The sequence below is a fragment of the Capricornis sumatraensis genome, chromosome 3, assembly GCF_032405125.1.
Source record: "Capricornis sumatraensis isolate serow.1 chromosome 3, serow.2, whole genome shotgun sequence".
Classification (NCBI taxonomy): Eukaryota; Metazoa; Chordata; class Mammalia; order Artiodactyla; family Bovidae; genus Capricornis; species Capricornis sumatraensis.
In genome coordinates, this window is record NC_091071.1 from 166,663,553 (window position 1) to 166,685,774 (window position 22,222).

General features: G+C 38.5%; 1 protein-coding gene across 2 annotated transcripts in view; it reads right to left on the reverse strand.

Moving 5' to 3' along the window:
- ZCCHC17 (zinc finger CCHC-type containing 17) overlaps positions 1-22,222 on the reverse strand; it is a 51,232-nt gene that overhangs the window by 13,193 nt on the left and 15,817 nt on the right. Inside the window, exons 1-5 of one of the 2 annotated variants that reach the window (XM_068969312.1) lie at positions 21,626-21,634; positions 20,039-20,096; positions 11,138-11,238; positions 9,618-9,709; positions 1,867-1,967 (exon numbers count right to left, since the gene is read on the reverse strand). In XM_068969312.1, coding sequence (XP_068825413.1) covers positions 1,867-1,967; positions 9,618-9,709; positions 11,138-11,238; positions 20,039-20,090 — 346 coding nt within the window. In that variant the 5' untranslated portion in view covers positions 20,091-20,096; positions 21,626-21,634. Of the gene's footprint in view, positions 1-1,866; positions 1,968-9,617; positions 9,710-11,137; positions 11,239-20,038; positions 20,097-21,625; positions 21,635-22,222 lie in introns of those variants that run through there. The other variant, XM_068969311.1, reaches the window with a different exon arrangement.

Genomic DNA, 22,222 nt, shown 5'->3' on the forward strand with positions numbered 1-22,222 from the left:
CTAAGTTCATTCACAGCAGCTGTTGCATTCAGAGCAGCTTGACGGCATTGCTCACTCAACCAGAGCTAGACAGGCAGCTGGTCCTAGAGCTGTAGGAAACGTTGGCACTGCTTTGGAAATGGCAAAGAATGTGAGGATATAGGCTTGTGCTGCCCTCATTTGCAACTGGGTTCAGTAATTTTTAAAGGTCTTGTTGTTGTTTAGCTGCTAAGTCGTATCTGATTCTTTTGCAACCATAGCTATGGACTGTAGCCCACCAGGCTCCTCTGTCTGTGGGATTTCCCATACAAGAATACTGGAATGGGTTGCCATTTCCTTCTCCAGGGGATCTTCCCAACCCAGGGATTGAACCCACGTCTTCTGCATTGGTTTTAAAGGTCTATTTGGAACTTATTTCTGACAACGAAAGGCTGCTCCAGAGAGCAGAGTATTTACCAGAGGGAGCCAAGTGGCGGGCACAGAAGCCCTACAGGAAGACAGCTCTTAGGCGGCAGGCAGGAACACCGCACTCAAATTCAAGCTAACACATAGAGAGACAGCAAAGTCCCCTGGGGGCAGCCAACATTCACAGCCCGTCAGGTCCAGCCAGCCCTGAGAGATCATAAAATCCAACAGTGCATTTGCAGAAGATATGAAGGCCCAGAGTAAAGAAGTACCTCAAGGTCACACCGACAGCAGCAGAACTAAAACGTACCCTGGGCCTCACGTCTCCCTGCCCTGTGCTCTTTCTGTTGCACCCAAACCAACCACCTTTGGCCTGCCTGGGCCAAACTCCATCTTTCATTTTTCTTTTCTGCCTCATGTAACACCTGGTGGAAACAAGTTGAAGGTAAGAGAACCTCACTGTCCCTGCACCTACATTACTATTAAGGGGCCCTTTAACAGACGCTACACAGCTGGTTTTCTGTGAGCCTTTTGTAGGCCCTGCCTTTCGGGCACAAACAATTTGATGAGATCATCAAAAAGCTATGTGTAAACTATAATACTTTGCAACTCGGAGTCCAGAAGCTGAATGGTGCCTGGAAGGAGAATACAGCATAGAGTTTTCCAAATATCTGGAACAATCCCACAATATCTGCAAGGAAGTATTCGTTCTCTCAATTTCATTTTTCCCTTCCTCCCTCTACTTAATGATAAATCAGGACTTAAACACCACAACCTCAACCTGGACACAAATCTGCTACCACTCGTAGAAAAGTCAAGACAGCAAGGTAGATGAAAGGCTAGGGAGACCTGGTGACAAATTGAGGTCACTCTGAAAATGAGAAGATGGGAATCCCTCTCATTATAGCTCCAACAAGGGAAGTCAGGCTGAAAGAGCTCTTTAATATTTAAGTAGGACTGGAGGAAACTTGAGGAAACAAAGCTAAAAGGAAGTGACTAGCCTGCATTCTTTACTACGAAAAAAATATTGTATTCAGAACTCAGAAGTTAGAGAGAGAAAGGTAAAATAAGCAAGAAAGGATTGATTTAGATCCTTACGGAATATACTTCCAAGTCACTTTATTTTTGCAACCAAACAATAATGGTCCTTAGAGATGAAATTTAGATTGTTAACAATCCAACACCCTTACTCCACCTGTCATAGTACATGGGGGCCCGGCCCAGGCAGGCCATCACCTGTGGGGGGGGGAGTAGTGGTGGTAGTGTAGCACCCGGCAGGGCCAGCATTCAGAAAAGGAAACAGAAAAAGCAGCAAGTCATGAACTCTGATGTGAGTCTAGCAGGAACAGCAGATAAGCAGGTGAGGCCAATACTGGGCTAAAACCCAGGGTGATCTAAAGGCACACTAGGTGGCCTCCCTCATCCTGTGAAGAGTTCATCCACAAGGAGAATAAAATTGAAAGGGCAGAGGCTTCACCTTACCTTTACAGCCACACTTCTTGCAGGTGGTGTTCAGGACAGCCTCGAGGGTGATCTTCTGCCCAGTGTAATCCTGGAAGGACCGCCTCCGCCTCTCTTCTTGCCTGTAATGAAATGATACTGACTGTTGGCCCTCTTAAGAGATGTGGCCAGAGATACTACTAGTTAATACTCTATGTTGGTTTTTTGTTTGTTTTTGGTGTGTAGAAGGGAGAAAGGAAAAGCACTGGGCCTAAGGAGATAGGTAGTGAAAGCAATGACATGAACCAGACAATTTTTTCATTCAGGACAAGGCTCTGAATTAATTACTATGAATAAGACTAGATTTCATCTCACTGATGAACAGGGGATGAAGATACAATTACTCGCCTTGCTAGGTCCCCTACAACCCATACAAGGTCACTCCTGGTGACCATCCAAGATTTCTTAGAAAATCAAGTCCAAATTTCTTATGTTGGTATTCAAGGCCTCTCATCAGTTCAGTTCAGTCGCTCAGTCGTGTCCGACTCTTTGCGACCCCATGAATTGCAGCACACCAGGCCTTCCTGTCCATCACCAACTCCCGGAGTTCACTCAAACTCACATCCATCGAGTCGGTGATACCATCCAGCCATCTCATCCTCTGTCGTCCCCTTCTCCTCTTGCCCTCAATCCCTCCCAGCATCAGAGTCTTTTCCAATGAGTCAACTCTTCACATCAGGTGGCCAAAGTATTGGAGTTTCAGCTTTAGCATCATTCCTTCCAAAGAACACCCAGGACTGATCTCCTTCAGAATGGACTGGTTGGATCTCCTTGCAGTCCAAGGGACTCTCAAGAGTCTTCTCCAACACCACAGTTCAAAAGCATCAATTCTTTGGCGCTCAGCTTTCTTCACAGTCCAACTCTCATATCCATACATGACCACTGGAAAAACCATAGCCTTGACTAGACGGACCTTTGTTGGCAAAGTAGCCTGTCTCTAATCTACTTTTCTGGCCTCATCTTTATTTGTACAATATGCTCGAGCCAAACCACACTGTTTCACCTTCCCCAGATGGTTCACTGTTTTTGCTTAGGCCCCTCCCTCTTCCTGAAATGCTTTGCTTCCCCTCTTTACTCCCACCTCACCGCCTAACTACACCCAAACATTTCAAGGTTCGGCTCAGTTATTGCTCCTCCTTCTATCAAATTCTCCTCCCTAAGTCCCTCACCCAGAATTAATCTCTTTGTTCATGGTCCCATAACACTTTTAAAAAATCCTAAATATATGACCAAATAATAAAATACACACAGGAAAGTACTCACAAGTATACAGCTTGACTGATTTTTCACAATTTGAAATATCCACATAATCAGTCCTCACAGAAACAAAACATCACCAACACCAATGAAGCCCCTCTAGCCACTGTGCCTCCTCTAAGAACAACCACTATTCTAGTTCCTAACAGAATAGATTAGTTTTACATATTTTTCCAAGTTATATCAAGAGAATCAGAGTATGGACCCTTCTGTATCTGGCTCCTTTCACTGCTTTGTGAGATCCATCTAAGTGTTGTGTGTGGCTGTGGATCATTCTCATTGTTGTGAAGCATTTTTCTGTTGATGAATATTTGAGTAATTTCTACTATGAGGGTGCTTCTGTGAACTTTCTATGAGGGTGCTTTTGGTGAACTTGTATATGTACATGCATTTCTTTGGGGAAATGCCTAATTCCAGGTAGGAGTGTAACTACTGAGTTACAGGGCATCTGTCTCAGTAGACACTGCCATACAGTGTGTTTACCAATTACACTGCTACCAGCAGAGCCGAAGTGCCCCAGCTGTCACAGCTTTTATTACCTTCACTATAATACACAGGACCTACACAGAGTATTCTTAGAAAATGTTTAATTGAAGAGTATCACCCCTGATCACTCTTCCTTTCAGATTCAAACTGCATCCCATATACACTTCAATCCTAGCACATATCACACCACATAGTTGTTATTTCTTTCTAGATCTGGGCCCGTTTAAAAAATATCTTACTTGTCTTTGTTTCCCTGGCACCTCAGCCCAAGGCTTGGCAAGCAACAGCATCAATGGATGCTTGCTTAAATTTCTTTGTTCTTCATCCAAAATATTTTTCTTTACCTGAATGTCTTTACTCTGACTTCACCTAGGCTTTTCCAACTGTTCACTAGCGAGTCTCTCCAGAGTCCAGCAAAAGTAGAGAAATATTTTGCCAAAAGAGCCACAATACCTAGAGCAATGCAGGTTAATCAAAGCAGAAGAAAGCTACTCACTTCACAAATTCTAGTCAAGTTTTATGGGCTATGTGGGCTCAAGACAGGAAACAAAGAGGATCAAGATACTCCATATTCTGTCCCAGTCATTCTTCAAAGTTCAGCGCAAATATCGCATCTTCTATAAAATGCTCCCTGTTACCACAGCCAAGGTTAATACTCACTTTATTTTACTAATTTGTTTATATTTTGCCTCACCCTTTATTCCACAACCAAAAAGCAAACTCATGCAAAAAACCAACTCATGGGAAAAGACTCTGATGCTGGGAAACATGAAAGGCAAAAGAAGAAGGGAGCAGCAGAGGATGAAATGGTTAGATAGCATCACCAACTCAATGGACATGAATTTGAGCAAACTCCGGGAGATAGCGAAGGACAGGGAAGCCTAGAATGCTGTAGTCCATGGGGTCACAAAGAGCTGGACACAACTTAGCAACTGAACAACTTTATCACAACCAGGACTTGAAAAGTAAAGTCTATGTTATATTCTTTTCTATATCTGAGCAGACAGCGCACCATCTAGCATACTGTTATCAAAAAAAAAAAAAAAAAGCAAAGATGTAAAGTTCTATAAATTTATGTCTGTACTGCTGACTATTTACATCTGACTTTATATCTATGGCTGATGAGCACTTCAAATGTGGTTTGCGACTGAGAAATCAGATGGTAAACTTTATTTACTTTCAATTAATTCACATTTAAATCGCCTATGTGATTAGTGGCTTCCCAGTTGGGACAGACCACATAAGCATATGGTTTAAGTTCTAAAGTCTGCTCATATCCCTACCTTGTGCCCTAGAAGAATCTTACTCAAATGATAGAAGGTCAGCTGACTGGTATGGGTCACAGGAGAGGGTCCACTCAAAGAGTGAAGCTTGAGGAACAAACACCAAGGTGAGGAGCGTGAAGAAGTAAATAGGGAGTTACTTACCTAGGGTATAAAGTTTCAATTAAGGAAGATGAGTAAGTTCTAGCCGTCTAATGCATGCACTGTACCTACAGTCAACAATACTGTATTATACACTTAAATATTTGTTAAGAGGGTAGATCTCATGCTAAATGTTCTCACTGCAATAAAATTAAATTTAAGAAAACAAGGCAGACATAACTTGAACAGTCACTCCATTGCTTTCAGATGTCATTTGTAGAGCTCAGTTTCAAGTGGCTATGAGTTGCAGCCTAAGCAAACCCTCATTATAATCAATTCCAATCCTCTGCGGATTCAAACATACCATAAGCCGAATCATACCTCCCACCTAACACTCAATTCAACAAATATGGCACTCACTCCCTTTCTGTCCTTATTGCCATCAAGCTAGTTTAGGCTTCAGTACATTTCATTTAAACAGTAATAATTCATTTAGTGGTCTCCAGCACACATAGTTGGATTAATCTTTCATTTTTAAGTTTAACTAATAAGAAGCAAACCCTAGTACTAGTGATGTGAGTAAGTATACTAAAGTGATAGGACATGGTAGAAAGAGATATATAAATGGATAATTACAGTGTGATCATACATAAACGTTCTTTCGAAAGACTATACTATGCTGGTTAAACCCACTGGAAACTGTATTTAGCCCTTTTCCATTTGCAGATTCACTTATTAGATGACCTTGTTAATATTCAATACATTGGGGCCTGAGGGAATGAAGTATAAGACCACTAGATTTTGATGGAGAATGAAAGGTAGTTGTCAAGCTGTGGGTAGCCGGAGACAACATGAAGATATTGAGCCTAACAGGGTGAAGCCAGAGAATGCGGTACCTGGAGAGAATCATCTACTCAGGAGTCTCTCAAAGGCTTTAAAAACATTCATATTCTTTGAGTGATATGCAAAGCTGCCCACAATCTGACTCCAAACTATCTTTCAAGCCCTACATTCTCATACCTAAGCATACCCTCTTCTTCCCTTAAACAAGACTCTTGAATGTGCCACATGCTTTCCTGCCTCATGCCTTTCCTCAAACTGTTCCTTCTGCCTGGAATACTATTCTCTCCCCCACTGCCTAACGAAATCTTACCTATTCTTCAACACTTAGCTCAACTGTCCCCTCTTCTTTGACCATCAAGGCCTGATATCAACTCTTCCTCTTCAGGCTATTTCCTAGAATCCTTCCTTTAAATCACTCTTTTAATATTTATTACATGTTGCCTTGTATCAAAGTTATTTGCATAATTATTTCATTACACTAGGCAGTAAGGTCCTTAGACAGAAACCTTGGTATTGCCATTGTACTTCAAATAGAATAGGAGCCCAATAAATATTTGTCAAATACTAAGTAAATGGATACACTAACTAAACAACTACTATACATTACATGAGATAAGAAAGATAAGATGTGGCCTCTGCCTCATGGCTTTTATTCTTTCAAAAGAAGGAGTGTGGGGGACTTCCCAGGTAGTCCAGTGGTTAAGATTCCATGCTTTCACAGCAGGAGGCAGAGTTCGATTCCTGGTCAGGGAACTAAGATCCCTGCATGTCATGCAGAATGGCCAAAAAATAAAAAACAAATTAAAAAATAAAAAAAACAAAAGAAAAGGTATGATAATCTCAGATACTAGAGGAACAATGAAGAAATATTTTAAAACAATAACTACAAGTAGTTATTATATGTTAAATTTCTACTGTAGACTAGACAATAAGCTACAAGTGAAAGTCGCTCACTCATATCCAATTCTTTGTGACCCCATGGACTATACAGTCCATGGAATTCTCCAGGCCAGAATACTGGAGTGGGTAGCCTTTCCCTTCCCTTCTAAGCTAACGTTCTTTCTAAACAAGATTTAATTTAAACTATACCATCATTTCTATTACACCAAGATGTAGGTGCCATTCACTTGGCACAGTAAAGATATACCTTCACTGAGGTTCAGAGAGGCTAGGTAATCTCTTCAGGCTCATATACTAGCTTGGGGCAGAACTAGGGCTCTTCCTGATTCAAGTCTAACTCTAAAACCTGTCATCATTCCACTATACCATGCTTCTTTCCTAGATGCAGTCTATAAATAGTTTACAACAAAAGTTACTGTTCAGCCACTTGGTCATTACTAGAAATAGCCCATACATAGAAACATGTACAACATAAAACCAAGGGGTCCTTTCCTTTTTATTTTCTTCCCTTGTTGTAAGAAACAGATGTAGCTCTTTTATCTTGTTTTATATTTTTTGCCCTTATAAGAGTGGCTTTAGGAAATTTCATTGCTTTTTAATGTGTCTGTATAGATGGGATTCTTTGGAGCAGAAGTAATTTATTACAGTGCAATCAGTAAATATCACACTTAAACATTTCTGGGCTCAGAATTATAAAAAATTTCATATGTAAAGTATTTGTCAATAATTAGCCCTACCAAAAACCAAAAAATCAGCCCTACAAACCTGTCAACATTTAGAGACTAAACTACAATAATATGAAAAACTCTGTAATTCACATGCAACACCTAGAAGCATCATGTGGGGAAAACAATATTAGTTTTAACATCAGAAAGACCTGGAATCAACCCACCATAACTTGTTATACAATCACAGGCAATTTATCACCAAGTATCAAGCTAGAAACTAAGAAAATAAAGTAAAATGGAAATAACACCCACTTTGCAGCTTGTTATAAGAATTAGACACATTAATGTGCATGAATCACCTTGCCTAATCCTGACATATAGTATGTATTCAATAAATATTACTTCCCTTCCTTCATATTCAAAATTATTTTTTTCAGAACTATAAACATAAGGGCTTCCAAACACTGCATTGCCAAGACCCCACTCAAACAACACTTTTTTTTTTATTATTTTAAAAAAGTAAATAACATGATGGCCACTAAGAGCACCAAATTAGCATGAAATAAACAATGTGATATTTTATGTAAGAAGCAACAAAATAATGTCATGGTTAACATGAGGATAAACATATGATTTTAGTTGGCTTTCTGAAACACTGAAAACAGTTCATAAACCCCTCAGCCTCCTTCAAGGGATATTAAGGATCTAGGAACCCCTGATTAGAAACCACTTGTGAAGTGAAAGTCGCTCAATCATGTCCACAACTCTTTGCGACCCCATAGGCTATATATATAATCCATGGAATTCTTCAGCCCAGAATACTGGTGTGGGTAGCCTTTCCCTTCTCCAGGGGATCTTCCCAATCCAGGGATCGAACCCAGGTCTCCCGCACTACAGGCAGACTCTATCAGCTGAGCCACAAAAGAAGCCCAAGAATACTGGAGTGGGTAGCCTATCCCTTTTCCAGGGGATCTTCCCGACCCAGGAATTGAACTGGGGTCTCTTGCATTGCAGGCGGACTCTTTACCAACTGAGCTATCAGGGAAGCCCTAGAAATCACTGGCACACCCTAATTTTACCGAGCTTCACAGATACTGTGTTTTCTACAATTTGAAGGCAACCCTGAATTAAACAAGTCTATTGGCATTATTTTTCCAACTGTATTTGCTCACTTTATGTCTTAGTATCAAATGAGGTAATTTGGCAGTATTTCAAACTTTTTCATCATCATTATTATTTCATGTTATAGTGATCTCTGATGCTACTATTATCATCATTTCAGCACTTTTTAGTAATAAAGTATTTTTTAATTAAGGTATATATATTGCTTTTTAGACACTGTGATATTGCACACTTAATAGACTACAGTATACTTTTATATGCACTGGGAAATCAAAAAATTTATGTGACTCAGCCATTTGCTTTATTTGGTGGTCTGGAACTGAAACCACAGGATCTCAGAGCTATGCTTATATTCAAGAAAGATTCTGAGACAGCAAATTCTGTGTATCACCAGACAGCATCCTACACAGAAAATCTTCTATTCACAAATGAAAAGTCAGAAGAGCTAGTGAAAGTAAGGTGCTGTGTTCAGGACACAGCATATCCCAAGATGCAGGAGTCTAAACCCCACTGGAATTGTCCTTCGTACATGGTCTCTGCCTTTTTTCAGTCCCAGAGCTGGGGGAAAGGCAATTAACAAGTACCTCATGATGAATGCTTTATGGCTAACTGGTTAAAGGGCAGAAGCAGAAAAAGAATAAGGGGAAGGAAGCTAAATCATTGACAGAGCACTTCTATGCTAGGAGCTGCATGTTTGCCTTTTCATCTTAGTGTTATCTACAACACTTTCTGGGCTTCCTTGGTGGCTCAGATGGTAAAGAAGTCGCCATCAATGCAGGAGACCTGGGTTCGATCCCTGGGTCAGGAAGATACCCTGGAGAATGGAACGGCTACCCAACCCCAGTATTCTTGCCTGGAAAATCCCATGGACAGAGAAGCCTGGTGGGCTATAGTCCATGGGGTCACAAAGAGTTGGACACAACTGAATAACTAAGCACACACACACACATAACACTTTCTACCTCTAAAAACCAAAGATCACATAATTTATCAATATCACAGTCTACAAACAGTGGAGTTTAGGTGGGCCTGATTCACTATATCATTCTGTGGTTTGAAAAGTTATTTTAACCTTTCCAAACCTTTTACCTACTCAATGATAACGTTGTTGGGATCAAGGTCCTTCCCAGTCCCTTGGTTGACAACCTTCATGGAGAGGGATACTTTTATCCTATCATTTTTCATCTGAAAAATACAAAAGCAAAATTGGCAAAAGCTCAAAGTACATCATTTGGACTGCTGGTCTAAAATTATCTAAGAATTGGAAGTTTTTATCATGTATCAAACACTGAGTTCCTCCTCTAGGAACTCAGGTCCTGTGCTAGGAACATTTTGTGTACTAATAAGCATAACAGGCAAATTCTATGGCAAAGGCATTTCAAGAAATGGTTTTCTTTATCATTCTTGACCCTCCTTAGGGGAAAGACAAAAATGACTGCTCAGAAATCCAGGGCCTGCGGAAGTAACCAGGCAAAAATTAAAGTTTGGTTTTTTTTTTATATAGTTCAGTGTAATAATCGGTTCAGAGATCCATGAGCATAGAATGGATTTAAGAACTTTCCAGTGGACTAGATCTCCTTTTGGACTTTGTGTAAAAGCTTCTTAAACATGAAGTCAACTAACAGTGTCTTTAAATGTGAAGACAGTTGTTAGCCACATTGGTCTTCTTTTGCTTCTGTCAGCACTTGAAGGCCTCTACAATTTGGGGTCTGTATCAGCTACTCTCTTTGCCTGGAATATGCTTTTCTCAACTCTTCACATGACTGGCTCCTTTTCCTTTGGGTCTCAGATCATATACAACCACCATCCCCCCAAAAGTCTGTTTCTGACCGTTTTATCTAAATCAACCTCCACATTGTCTGACTCTACTACAGCACTTACTGTAACCTGTAGTTATTGTTAATTATTTTAGTTTGCTCACTTCTTATTTATCTCCTCTTGTATAGAATGTATATTCTACACAAGTTCCATAACCACTGAAGTCATTTATATCTGATTTACTAACTCAGGCATCCCTCAGACCTAGTATATATTAGGCACTCAAACGCTGTTGAATATCTCTTTCAGGACTGTCTCCTCTGCCATCCTCTGGGGAAGAGCAGGTCTCAGTGTACATGCACATCATGCCGGTGGTCTGCACAGACCCACAGACCCTCAAGTGAGCTGCTGTTAACAGGGTCCTCCTGCATTTTCTCACTTTCCCTCACATAGCATGGTGTCAGGTATGAAAAATAACTGTAAACTCTATGTTCTTTTTCGTTTTGGTCCAAATTGAAGTGTATTTAGAACTTTTCTACTAAAGACAGGCTCATAGATTTAAGTTTTCTTCTCTCTTTTTGGTTCTTTTTTTTTTCCCCTCCACATCCATCATTTGGATGAACTTCAGGGAGGCAAGTCTCATAAACAAGTAATTATTGGACCACACTAATTACAGTTCACACTGTCCTTCTGAGTTTGCATGACAGACAGATAGCCAAAAGGTTTAAATTCAGGTCAGATTACCAGCCACAGTTAACAACATATACACACTCGTGAAGTATCACCATGAAAAGCTTAGAAAGTCCCAGCTTTACTTAGCAGTTTCTAACCAGCTGAAGTTGCACAGAACTTTACCTCTCGGCCAATAAGCTTCACCCACACCTTGTCTCCAACATCTACTATCTCAGAGGGCTTATCCACGCGACAGGATGACATATGGGTTCGATGGACCAGACCTGGGCACAAGAAGAAAAAAGGCACTGGGCATACTCATACTCATACTCTAAATAACACAGTAAAGAGACAATGGGAGTTGGGGATTCACTGAAAAAGTTTTCATTAGTTTAAAACTGCAAATTAAAATAATTTGAGATGACTTTTTATACTTAATCAACTAACAAATATTCTTTAAAATAATGCTTAATTATAGAGTAGAGATGCAGAGATGTGATGCAACAGCTGTACTTTTATAATATTGGTAAAAATGTAAGTTGGTAAAATTCTTTGAAAACAAAAGGCATAAAGATGTTTATACCTTTGATGCAAAAAAAAAAACACCACTGGAATTTTTCCAAAAGAAAAATTCAACAGAGGCAAAAATTTATGGCATACAAAAATACCTGCAGTATTATTACCTACAAAGGTTAAAAATAAAAATTATGACAAAATGTAAATGACCAATACTTGGAAAACAGCTTGATAAATTATGATAAATCTTTCATAAAAGAGTAAGCAGCCATTTAAATTAGTTATAAAAATAATTATGATGTTAAGTGAAAAAAGTAAAAATAAACAAGGTTGCCATTTTTAATATATTAAATTAGCAAAATATTTAGAAGAGAATAATATCCAGTGTTGATATAAATATAGTAAAATAAGAAATACTCCTGAAGCTAACATAAATTTTTAGAAATCACTTAGCAGTGGCTATCAAGAGTGATAAAAATATTTAATAAAATTAACAGACATCCTTTTCCTTGTCTATCCAAGGTCATTTTCTGGGAGAACCACCTTCCTTACATTCTAAAATAATCTGGTCAGTCCTTGTAGTTTGGTTGGAGCTGATCTAACCCCCAGCTGTGGGGATATGACACAGGCACAGGCAATCAAGGTACTTCATTCCCCAGGCCACAGCAACTACTGGTTCAGGGACAGACACAAGATACTAGCTAAATCAGATCTTTCTCCAGACTTTTGTCAGGATTATAAACTACAAGAAGTTACCAATGCCCATCTTTACCACCAGGTGGCAAGAGTCAGCCAGAAGCAAAGAAGAGCCTGCATAAGCAAGAGACAAAGCCCTGAAGGCATAAACTAAGCACTGGATCCAGCCCTGATGGAAGCTAGATTTATGAATATCTTACACTGCCCAGGGAAATTATCCAGAAATTTACAAAATGTTTCTCCTGCATTTCTGTCCCTAGCAACCAAGAGTTCTAAATATTAACTTGACCCATAATCACTTCTGAGACTAAGAAAAAAATCTTATACATAGAAAAATCTATCTGTACCTAGAAAAGTGATTTACATCAAAATATTCAATGTATTTTTAAGACAGAGGAAAAAAATAGAAATAAGCAAATATCCAGCAATAGGGTAATGGCTAAGTCTACAGTACAGCTACTCGACAGCCCATTAAAAACAATGTTCAAAAGATTATGTAAAAATATATCAATAATTAATTCTTTTGCAAATATTTGAGTGCCTACTATGTGCCACGCACTGTAGGAAACAGCATTTCTCATTTAAATAATGAAAATGCTTAAAACAGATTCCAAAAATTAGAAAGGAATAATCCAAAATACTATAGCAATGGTTAGACTAGGGTATAGGATTACAGGTTAATTTTTTTTACTTTCAAATGTTCTAATAATAGAGAACTCTATTCTGAGGGAAATTAATATAATAAACACTTATTCTGAATGAAAATAAACCTGGAATCTAAAGAAAAAATAAGTCAAAGATTTCTGTCCCAAAAACTTGCGCTCCCTGAAGTTTCCTGAGAGAATTACTAACCTTTATTCTCAATCTCTCTCACACACATGCATACACAAGGTTGTCAGCACACGCCTGTAACAAAGTATCTGCCATCTGTGTTTGGAGCTCCTGTGGGAAGCCACTCCTTTCTCTGTTCATGGTTCTTGGGTCTCTCAGACCTACTTCAGCTCATTCTGGAGGCTGACAGTCTATCTTCCAATACTGCCAGAGCCAAAATGCTTTATATATATATATTATATAACCCATGTTTTAAATTTTAGACCATCATATAATCTTTAAATTAGATAAAATTCATGAATCTGGGCTCTTTTCTTCTTCGTGATCAGGTAATGAGCGGAGTAACCTAATTAGAAAACCCAGAGAAAATTCAGATGCCCTAAAGGAAAGGGAAACCTTTCATTTTGACATCTTTGTGGCTGCAACTGTCCTCTAATTCTAAACTTCACTTTTTTTCCTGAACGGCAAATGGCAGTTGTGAAGCAAATTAATGTTGAACCTAATATACTTGAGAGAACATTTTCTCTCCTGAAACAGGTCCATTTATTGGATTACCACAAAGAAAGAATGAGTTAACCATTTGTTCTCCTATGTGATTCCAAAGTAGGATATTTTTTGGCCCAAGCATCTCTTCAATATGGCATTTTGCAGAGCATTAATAATGAAAAATTATAAACAACTTAAAATGATTATGTGATACATGTGAATGATAAACTAACGCCATTTAAATGTTTATAAAAAGTATTTTAAAAGACAAAAAAATGTTTAACATTCGTTAAGTGTAAAAGCTACAAAATGTATACACAGGATATAATCTTAATTTCAGTATTTCATTTCTATGTACATATGTGACTATAAAGAAATACACTGAAATGTTAACAGCACCTATCTCTGTGTGGTAGTAATGATCATTTGCTTTGGTAGGTTCTCTCTTATTATTCCATAAGCATGAATATTTTTAACCATAAAAAATGTTAGCTATAAAACCAAATATATATAAACAAAATCTAAACATGATACGTACACTATGATTGAAATTATGTAAAACTATGTCTCATGGACACAGATGAAAAGGGAACACAAAAATTGTTATACTGGTGTGTAGGATTTTTATAGTTGAAACTTAATGGCTTATCTCCTTCGCTTATTGGGTGAATGAAACAGGAGAAATGGTTGAGCCCATAGTCTTAAATGTAAACGTCAGGTAGGCAGTTGGATATGTAAGTTCATAGATCAGAGGAGGGGTATGAATTGAAAAAACAGTGTAGGAATCTTCAGCGTGCAGATGCTTATATACCAAAATACATTAATTAGACTGTCAATTTAGTGATTGGTTCAGAGATACACACAATTCACCAAGTTATTAACTTACAATAGAAGATATACTTTTCTACACCTGGAAGGTTCCAAGTCCTTATCTGGGAAAACTACTCACTGACCCCAGTATCATATACCTAAAAATCAGATTAATGATTGGAAATTGCCTCAACATGGAATAAGAACAAAAGGGAAACAAATGTTTTGAGAGATGTTTCCTGTCTATGAAGGTTTGATGGACTTCCTCATAAAAGAATCCATCTCTCTCGTTCCTATCATCAGATTCATTTCTTCTTTAATAAGGTAAGATAAACACTGCCAACTTCAGGGTCTCAGGCTTTCTTTTACTATGTTCCAGAGATTGATATCTACTCATATAATCTCTTCCTAGTAGAAAGATACAATCAATTAGATTTCAGTCTACTAAACTGCAATTTCATTCCAGTTCTTTTTCCCTGGAATTAAACTCAGATTACCTTGTTGAAATCTTGAATGTTCCCATCTCTTCAGTCACAGATTTACAGGCAATTACCTGGTATACTTCTATCTGTGGCTAATCCTATCCTCTGTATGAGGGATTCATCATTAGTTTCATTCTCACCCTGAATTCTCGGGAAGTATTTCATTGTTAACCACACACACCACCAATAGTTGGATTAAGTATATATGGCAGAAAACCAAAATAAAACATGAGGCTCCCGCAGTTCGTACTGGATACCTCACTAGATACAGTATATCCACCCATCCATTTAATCCTTCCTTACATCAGCCCTGTGACATAGACTCACATGAGGAAATAGTCTAGAAGTAAATTGTCCAAAGTGACAGAGCTGATAAAGAAATGCAATTCAAATGTCTTCAACATCATATTGTTACTTCTCCATTATTTTCTATATTATCAATCTGTTATCTTTTCAATTAAAAAGAGAAAGACAATCTGCAACAGTCGAAACACATCTAATTCTTTTCTAGCAAAGGCTCTAAAACAGAAATCAACACAAATGCTTTGCTCATTGTGTTACATGGAGGAAGCAGTCTGTATCTGGATCTCTGACATTAAGTCATAAATACCCAAAGGGCATATCAAGTCCATCACCATATTCAATATACCCAATATAATACTTAAACAGAATGTGTCCCAACTGAGTTGTCTGCTGGTAAAAAAAAAAGAAAAATTCTGACAACTTGCAAAGAGCTAGAATCTTAACTGCCATATGAAAAAAACACAGCCTATAACAGTTCCCTTAAAAATATTCCCCCAACTGTTTTATGTTCACCATTAATTTTACAAAGTTCACTGACAATAAAGGAAAAAGGTAAAAACTACAAACCATTAGAGGTCAGTTGCAGTCAAAAAACATCAAAATAAGGTCTCCTTTACCTCTGAGACATATGAATTTCCTCTCTAGACTTTTCAAGTTAATTTACTGAGCTGGTCAAAAAGTTCGTTTGGATTTTGTTACAGAAAAACCCAGAATGAACTTTTTTGGCTAACTGAGTATCTTCAATCAGCGATTCACAATGATAATGTAAGCACATAAACTGAAGTGCTTACACATCCTTTATCCTGTGGTATTAGGGGTTCATTCAGACGTTTACTAAACATCCACTATACTATAAGCAAAAATGGATCTAAGGATGAGCTAAGACATGATCTTGCCAGTCAAGAAACTCTAAAAATAACACACATGGTCCCATTTCACAGATAAGGAAACAAAGGCTCAAGGACAAGCAACCTGCTATAGTCAAGAAGCTAGTAAGTGGTAGAGCTAGGATTAGGATTTATTTTTTCATTTAATAAAATTCGCTGAACATCCATTATATCTCAGGCACTGTAGCAGGCCCTGACTTATCCCAGTAGCCTATTCACAGCTCAGTGGATTAACTGAAACTTCACTCATTTTATTACACTACATTGTAATTTGTTTACACCTCTAGACTGTAAACAATCTGAGAGCAGCAGGGACTATGTTTTCTTATCTCTGTTCCCACGTAACACAGTGACCAAAACACAGAACTCAGTAATCATTTGTTAAACCTGAATTCACTGCTAAAAATATTTGTACTTCTACCACAAGCAAGGCACTTTAAAAGTGCAACAATGAATACTCTCTACTCTCAAAATTTTGTAGTTCAATGCTGGTGGGAAGAGGATAGTAGAGAAAGAAAGAACTTCATAAACATATAGGGCTGCATTGTCCACTACAATAGTCACTAGCTACAGATGTTTAAAGTTTGAATTTAATCAAAACAAACAAAATTTAAAAGTCAGTAGGCTACCGTATTAAACAACAGATGTGGTATAATATAAAAATGTATTTGGTCTTTGTCCCTGCTCCCTACACAGAACTCTTAAAACTCTTGGAATTTCCCTAGAGATAGTGGTGTCTTTGTAATTCATAAGTCTCTTTTGATCATACTAGAGCTTATGCTAAACAGTCCCCACTTTGTTGTGGGGACCCTTGATAATTCCTGGACGGAGCTGTTACCAGAAAGACCAAGTGATGGAAGTGATGAACTTTCAGCTCCACTGACCTCCAGGAAAGAGGGAGACGGGCTAGAGACTGAGCTCAATAAAAACCCTTAAACAATGACAGCCAGAGAGTTTACAGGTTGTTGAACACATCAACCTGTTGGAGGGCGGTATGCCAGAGGACATGGAAGCTCTGTGTACTCCCCACTCTGTATCTTGCCCTAAGCATCTCTTCCATTTGGCTGTTCCTGCTTGCATCCTTTATAATAAACTGGCAAACAAAAGGAAAGTGTTTTCCTGAGATCTGTGAGCCATTTTAGCAAATTATCAAACTCATAGAGGGGAGGTCGAGAGAACTCCTGATTCATAGCAAAGTATTGACTGGAGACATGTTTAATGTTTTTTGTTACCCAAACACTATTGACCAGAAACATTTAATTCTCCAACCAGTTGGTGCCTGGAGAACTGGCTGGTGTTAGACAACATATCAGATAAAGAACATTTCCATCATTGTGGAAAGTTCTATCAGACAATACTATAAGAGGGGAAAGAAAATTTAGTTTAGATCTGAATACTAGGAACCAGTCTTTAACTCAGTAGTGATTTAAAAATTCTGAAAACAGAAAATCTGAGAAAAATAACTCAAATTAGAGTCTACCTTCCTGACATGTTAAAATCTAGAGAGCATTTATTTCATAACTCAGTCCTCTCAGGACTGTACTTAATAATCTTCTTCCATTTAAGGGCAGAGAAGCTAAAGTATACTGTGGAAAAGTCAACTGCTCAAGTTACCCAATAAACCTACAGATGTGCCCAGGATTAGAACTCATGGAGTTTCTATCTAATGATTTGGCTCTCTGACCTCTCCCTTCAAGCTTATCTCAGCACAGTTGTTAGACTGACAGATTCACTTGTAAACTGGCAGTCACTATCAGAGGCATCATCTGACAGGGTATGGATATAAGTGAGTTGAAGACTAACTGTTAGCTGGAAGGTGGCAGGCTTTTAATCCTCACACATAAATGCTCAAGTAAGGATGGAACTTTCAGGTACTGGTGTCTATGGCAAGTACACTGACAAGAAAATCTGTCTTCAGGTCTAAAAAGGTGCATACCATACAGGGATGAGGATGAGTTTCATGTCATTAAATCTCAGCCAACATGAAAGGAGAGATTTTATTACAGATTGCCAACTGTTAGCTTGGAAACTATTAGTAAGCTATTTCTAATTAGCTAAGATGCAATTTGCAGCAGAGTAGTCTCCAAAGCTAAAGGTAAGGTCAGCTTTTGTAAAACAAAAAAAATTTTTTTTAATTACAAATAGCAAAAGTTCCTTTAAAAAAATAATTTTATAGTATAGTTGACTTACAAAGTTGTGTTTAATTTCTGCTGTACACAAACTGTGAAAGCTCCCTTTCCATCTCTCCTTGATCAAACCAAGCTCCCCACAGGTGACCACGGCTAATTTGTTGACTATTCTTTCAAACTTTCTTCTAAATATACACAATGACATTTAAAATACATAAGTATATGTTGCTGTTGTGAAGTCACCAAGTTGTGTCTGACTCTTTTGTGATCCCATGGACCTTAGCCCACCAGGCTCCTCTGGCCATGGGATTTCCCAGGCGAGAATACTGGAGTGGGTTGACATTTCCTCCTCCAGGGCATCTTCCTGACCCAGGGATGGAACAAGGCACTTGCATTAGCAGGTGGATTCTTTACCACTGAGTTACCTCAGAAGCCATAGGCATATGTGAACATGCCTTAAAAGGGGGAGAGGGAGATAAGCAGCCTGGAGTGATTGATAATAGGTAACTGTCACATAAGCATGCTCATGCGCAGTCCTGTCCAACTCTTTGCGAGCCCATGAACTGCAGTCCACCAGGCTCCTCTGTCCATGAGATTTCCCAGGCAAGACTACTGGAGCGGGCTGACGTTTTCTCCTCCAGGGGATCTTCCCAACTCAGGGATTGAACCTGGGTCTCCTGCATTGCAGGCAGATTCTTTACCACTGTACCACCTGGAAAGCCCGATAATAGCTACAGAGTTTCTTTTGTATGACAAAACTGGTATCAAACTAGGTAGTGGTGATGGTTACAAAATTCTGTGACTATACTCAAAACTACTGAACTATGCACTCGGAATGAAATGTAGATCTGTGAATTATATCTTAATAAAGCTGTTAAAAATGTTATATAAATGGAACCATAATATAGATTAGTTTTTTTCACTCAGTATAATTCTCTGGAAATGAATCTAGATCATTGCGTATTTTGATACTTCATTCTCATTCCTTTGTACTGCAGAGCAGTATTCCATTGAATGGATATATTACAGTTATATTTTTAATCACTATTGAGAATGAGCATCTTGTAAGATATTTATTGTTCAACTGCTGTTTTTTCTCCTGTGAATTATCCTTCCATATCCTTGGCCCCATTCCTACTTTCCTCTTTCCTATTAGTCCTGTGTCATATGGACTGCAAATTCTTTTTTCTCATTTAACTTTGCTTATGATGATGTTTACAATTATGTTTTTTATTTTTATATAGTCAAATATACTTCTATATTGACTTTTATGTAGTCAAATACTCTTCTATATTTTCTCCTAATAATATATTTATGTATATCTTTTAGATTAAGATCTTTAACACATCTGCATCAGGAGGCCTGGGTTCTAGTCTTGACCATGCTATACTAGCTCAAACATTCTGAGCAGGTCACCAGTCTATGGAATCTACTTAACACAATTATTTAGAGAAACAAATAAGACTATAGATACAAAAGGGATTCTCTAAAAATGTTCAATAGATACCTATCAATTATGCAGAAAATTTAAAGCATTTTATGTATATAAATTTGTACTGGTTACAATACTATTTCCTTTCCCTATGCAACATGCTAGAAAACTTACAATGTTAGTCTCAGAGAATAAGAAGCTTGCTCTCCCCCAAATCCTAAGTCCAAAGAGGTCAAGTGACTCAACCAGGATCACAGGAGAAATTTAGGGAAGAGTTACTTCTAGAAGTGAACACAAATGGTTGTGCCCCCTGCCCTCCCCAGAAGTCAGAAAAACACCATTCTTCAGAGTTAAGGCTTCCTAAAAATGAACTTTAATCAATTGTCTGTATTTGTATCTTTACACTAGAAACAAAAACAAACTACTATCTGAAAAAAGTAGAGCTTATAATTAGAGGTGAAAGTAGACAGAGCCAAATGAAGAGTGCTGAATTTCGAGTTACTGGTTCCCACCTTGCTTCCGACAGCCTGGGATTTTGATAAAGGCTCCATAGTCTGTGACCATAGCAACCTATAAAAACAAAAAAAAAAGAATCTTTGTCACACAAATGAGCTCTCTCCTGTAGAATTTAACCTCATCTCTTTGAATTTCCACTTGGTACTGACTGCCTGAAATTGATATTCTGCCAAATATTCTTTCTGTTCTTTTAGAGATTTAAACTGACAGGTATGTGTGATTCTAATAAAAACACTGGTGAGACTGGAGTTATGTCAGATGGTATAATGGTACTTGTGGTTCAGTCACTAAGTCATGTCCAACTCTTTGTGAGGCTTCTCTGTCCTTCACTATCTCCCTGAGTTTGCTCAAATTCATGTCCACTGAGTTTCTGATACCATCCAACCATCCCATCCTCTATCATCCCCTTTTCCTCCTGCCCTCAATCTTCCCCAGCATCAGGGTCTTTTCCACTGAGTCAGTTCACTGCATCAGTATTGAAGCTTCAGCTTCAACATCAGTTCTTCCAGTGAAGGTTCATGGTTGATTTCCTTTAGGATTGGCTGGTTTGATCTCCTTGCTCTCCAAGGGACTCTCAGGAGTCTTCTCCAACACTACAATTTGAAAGCATCAATTCTTTGGCACTAAGCCTTCTTTATGGTCCAAGTCTCACATCCATATAAAGTTATAGTTTATATTCTCTGGAATGGAGGTCCCCAGTCCAAATAGAGAAGTTTAATACTTTGGGATGGATCGTGTGAGGCATCTCTTTTTCCTAAACTTTGAACCAGTAAGACCATACAGCTTGCTCTATTTCACTCCAAACCGGAGTCTTGGGTTTTATCAAGACAATTTAAAAAAAAGTCATTACACAGACAACATCGGACAGAACTTGAAAAGATATAATCAGAGAAAGAGTTGTCTTTTGCAGAGTTGACCTACAATGGGGAAGTAAGAGGCTTGATGTTAGTCACTCAGTTATGATCCACTCTTTGCGACTCCATGGTCTATAGCTCACCAAAAGTGATGCTTTCAAACTGTGGTGCTGGAGAAGACTCTTGAGAGTCCCTTGGACAGCAGGGAGATCAATCTAGTCAATCCTCAAGGAAATCAACCCTGATTATTCACTGGAAGGACTGATGCTGAAGCTGAACAGCCAACTCATTAGAAAAGACCCTGATGCTAGGAAATACTGAGGGCAAGAGGAGAAGGGGGCGACAGAGGATGAGATGGTTGGATGGCATCACTGACCCAATGGACATGAGTTTGAGCAAACTCAGGGAGATAGTGAAGGACAGGGAAGTCTGGTGCATGGTGCAGTTCATGGGGTAGCAAAGAGTCAGACACAACTTAGCGATTGAATAACAACAACAAAAGGGGCTTGATGGATCTATGTAATATGCAGGCCATAGGTAACAGAAACATAAGGCCCAAAAGCCTTGTCAAATAAATCATCATCTCAGACTCCACCTCTACTGCTTTCCTCCCCTCTATCCTCTAACCCCTGCTTCCAATTGTGGATTGGGATTAAAGTTGCCAGTATATACTGTATTTATCACTAAATTCATTATTATTTATAAAATATTCAATACAATGTTACACACATAAACTTTGTTCTTTCCAGTGACTTTAAACTTAGTTGTTTCTTCTTGGGCAATCACTGTTTACACTTAAACACAACTAAAAGAAGGGGAAGGAAGAAGGGAAAGGGGAAGATAATTTTTGCTGCACCTCTATTCACTAACATATACTAAATACTCACTACATGCAAAACACTCTTCAAAGTGCTTTACATAATCCTCATGACACCATATAATGTTGGACTATTATTACTTTCATTTGATGGATGACAAAACTGATGCATGGAGAGACCAAGTGTTCAAATATACAATGTTCAAAGCTAATAAGTAGCAGAGCTGTAATCTGAATCCAGGGAGTTCTTAATGACACTACAGCTGCTCATGGGTTCCCTTTAACTATAAAACTGTTAACAGCCAAAAGCAATGTGACATTTGTTATCTTATCTGCTCCTGGCAATAATCTTAGGAGTATATACAGTGGGCCCTCATGTTCCAGATGAGGCAAAATAGTTTAGATATAGGAAGAACCCAGGCTTTGAAATGAAAGATGTAGCTTCTAATCCCAGCTCTGCCACTTTTTACCTGTGGAATCTTGAACATAACTTGCTTTCCCATTTGTAC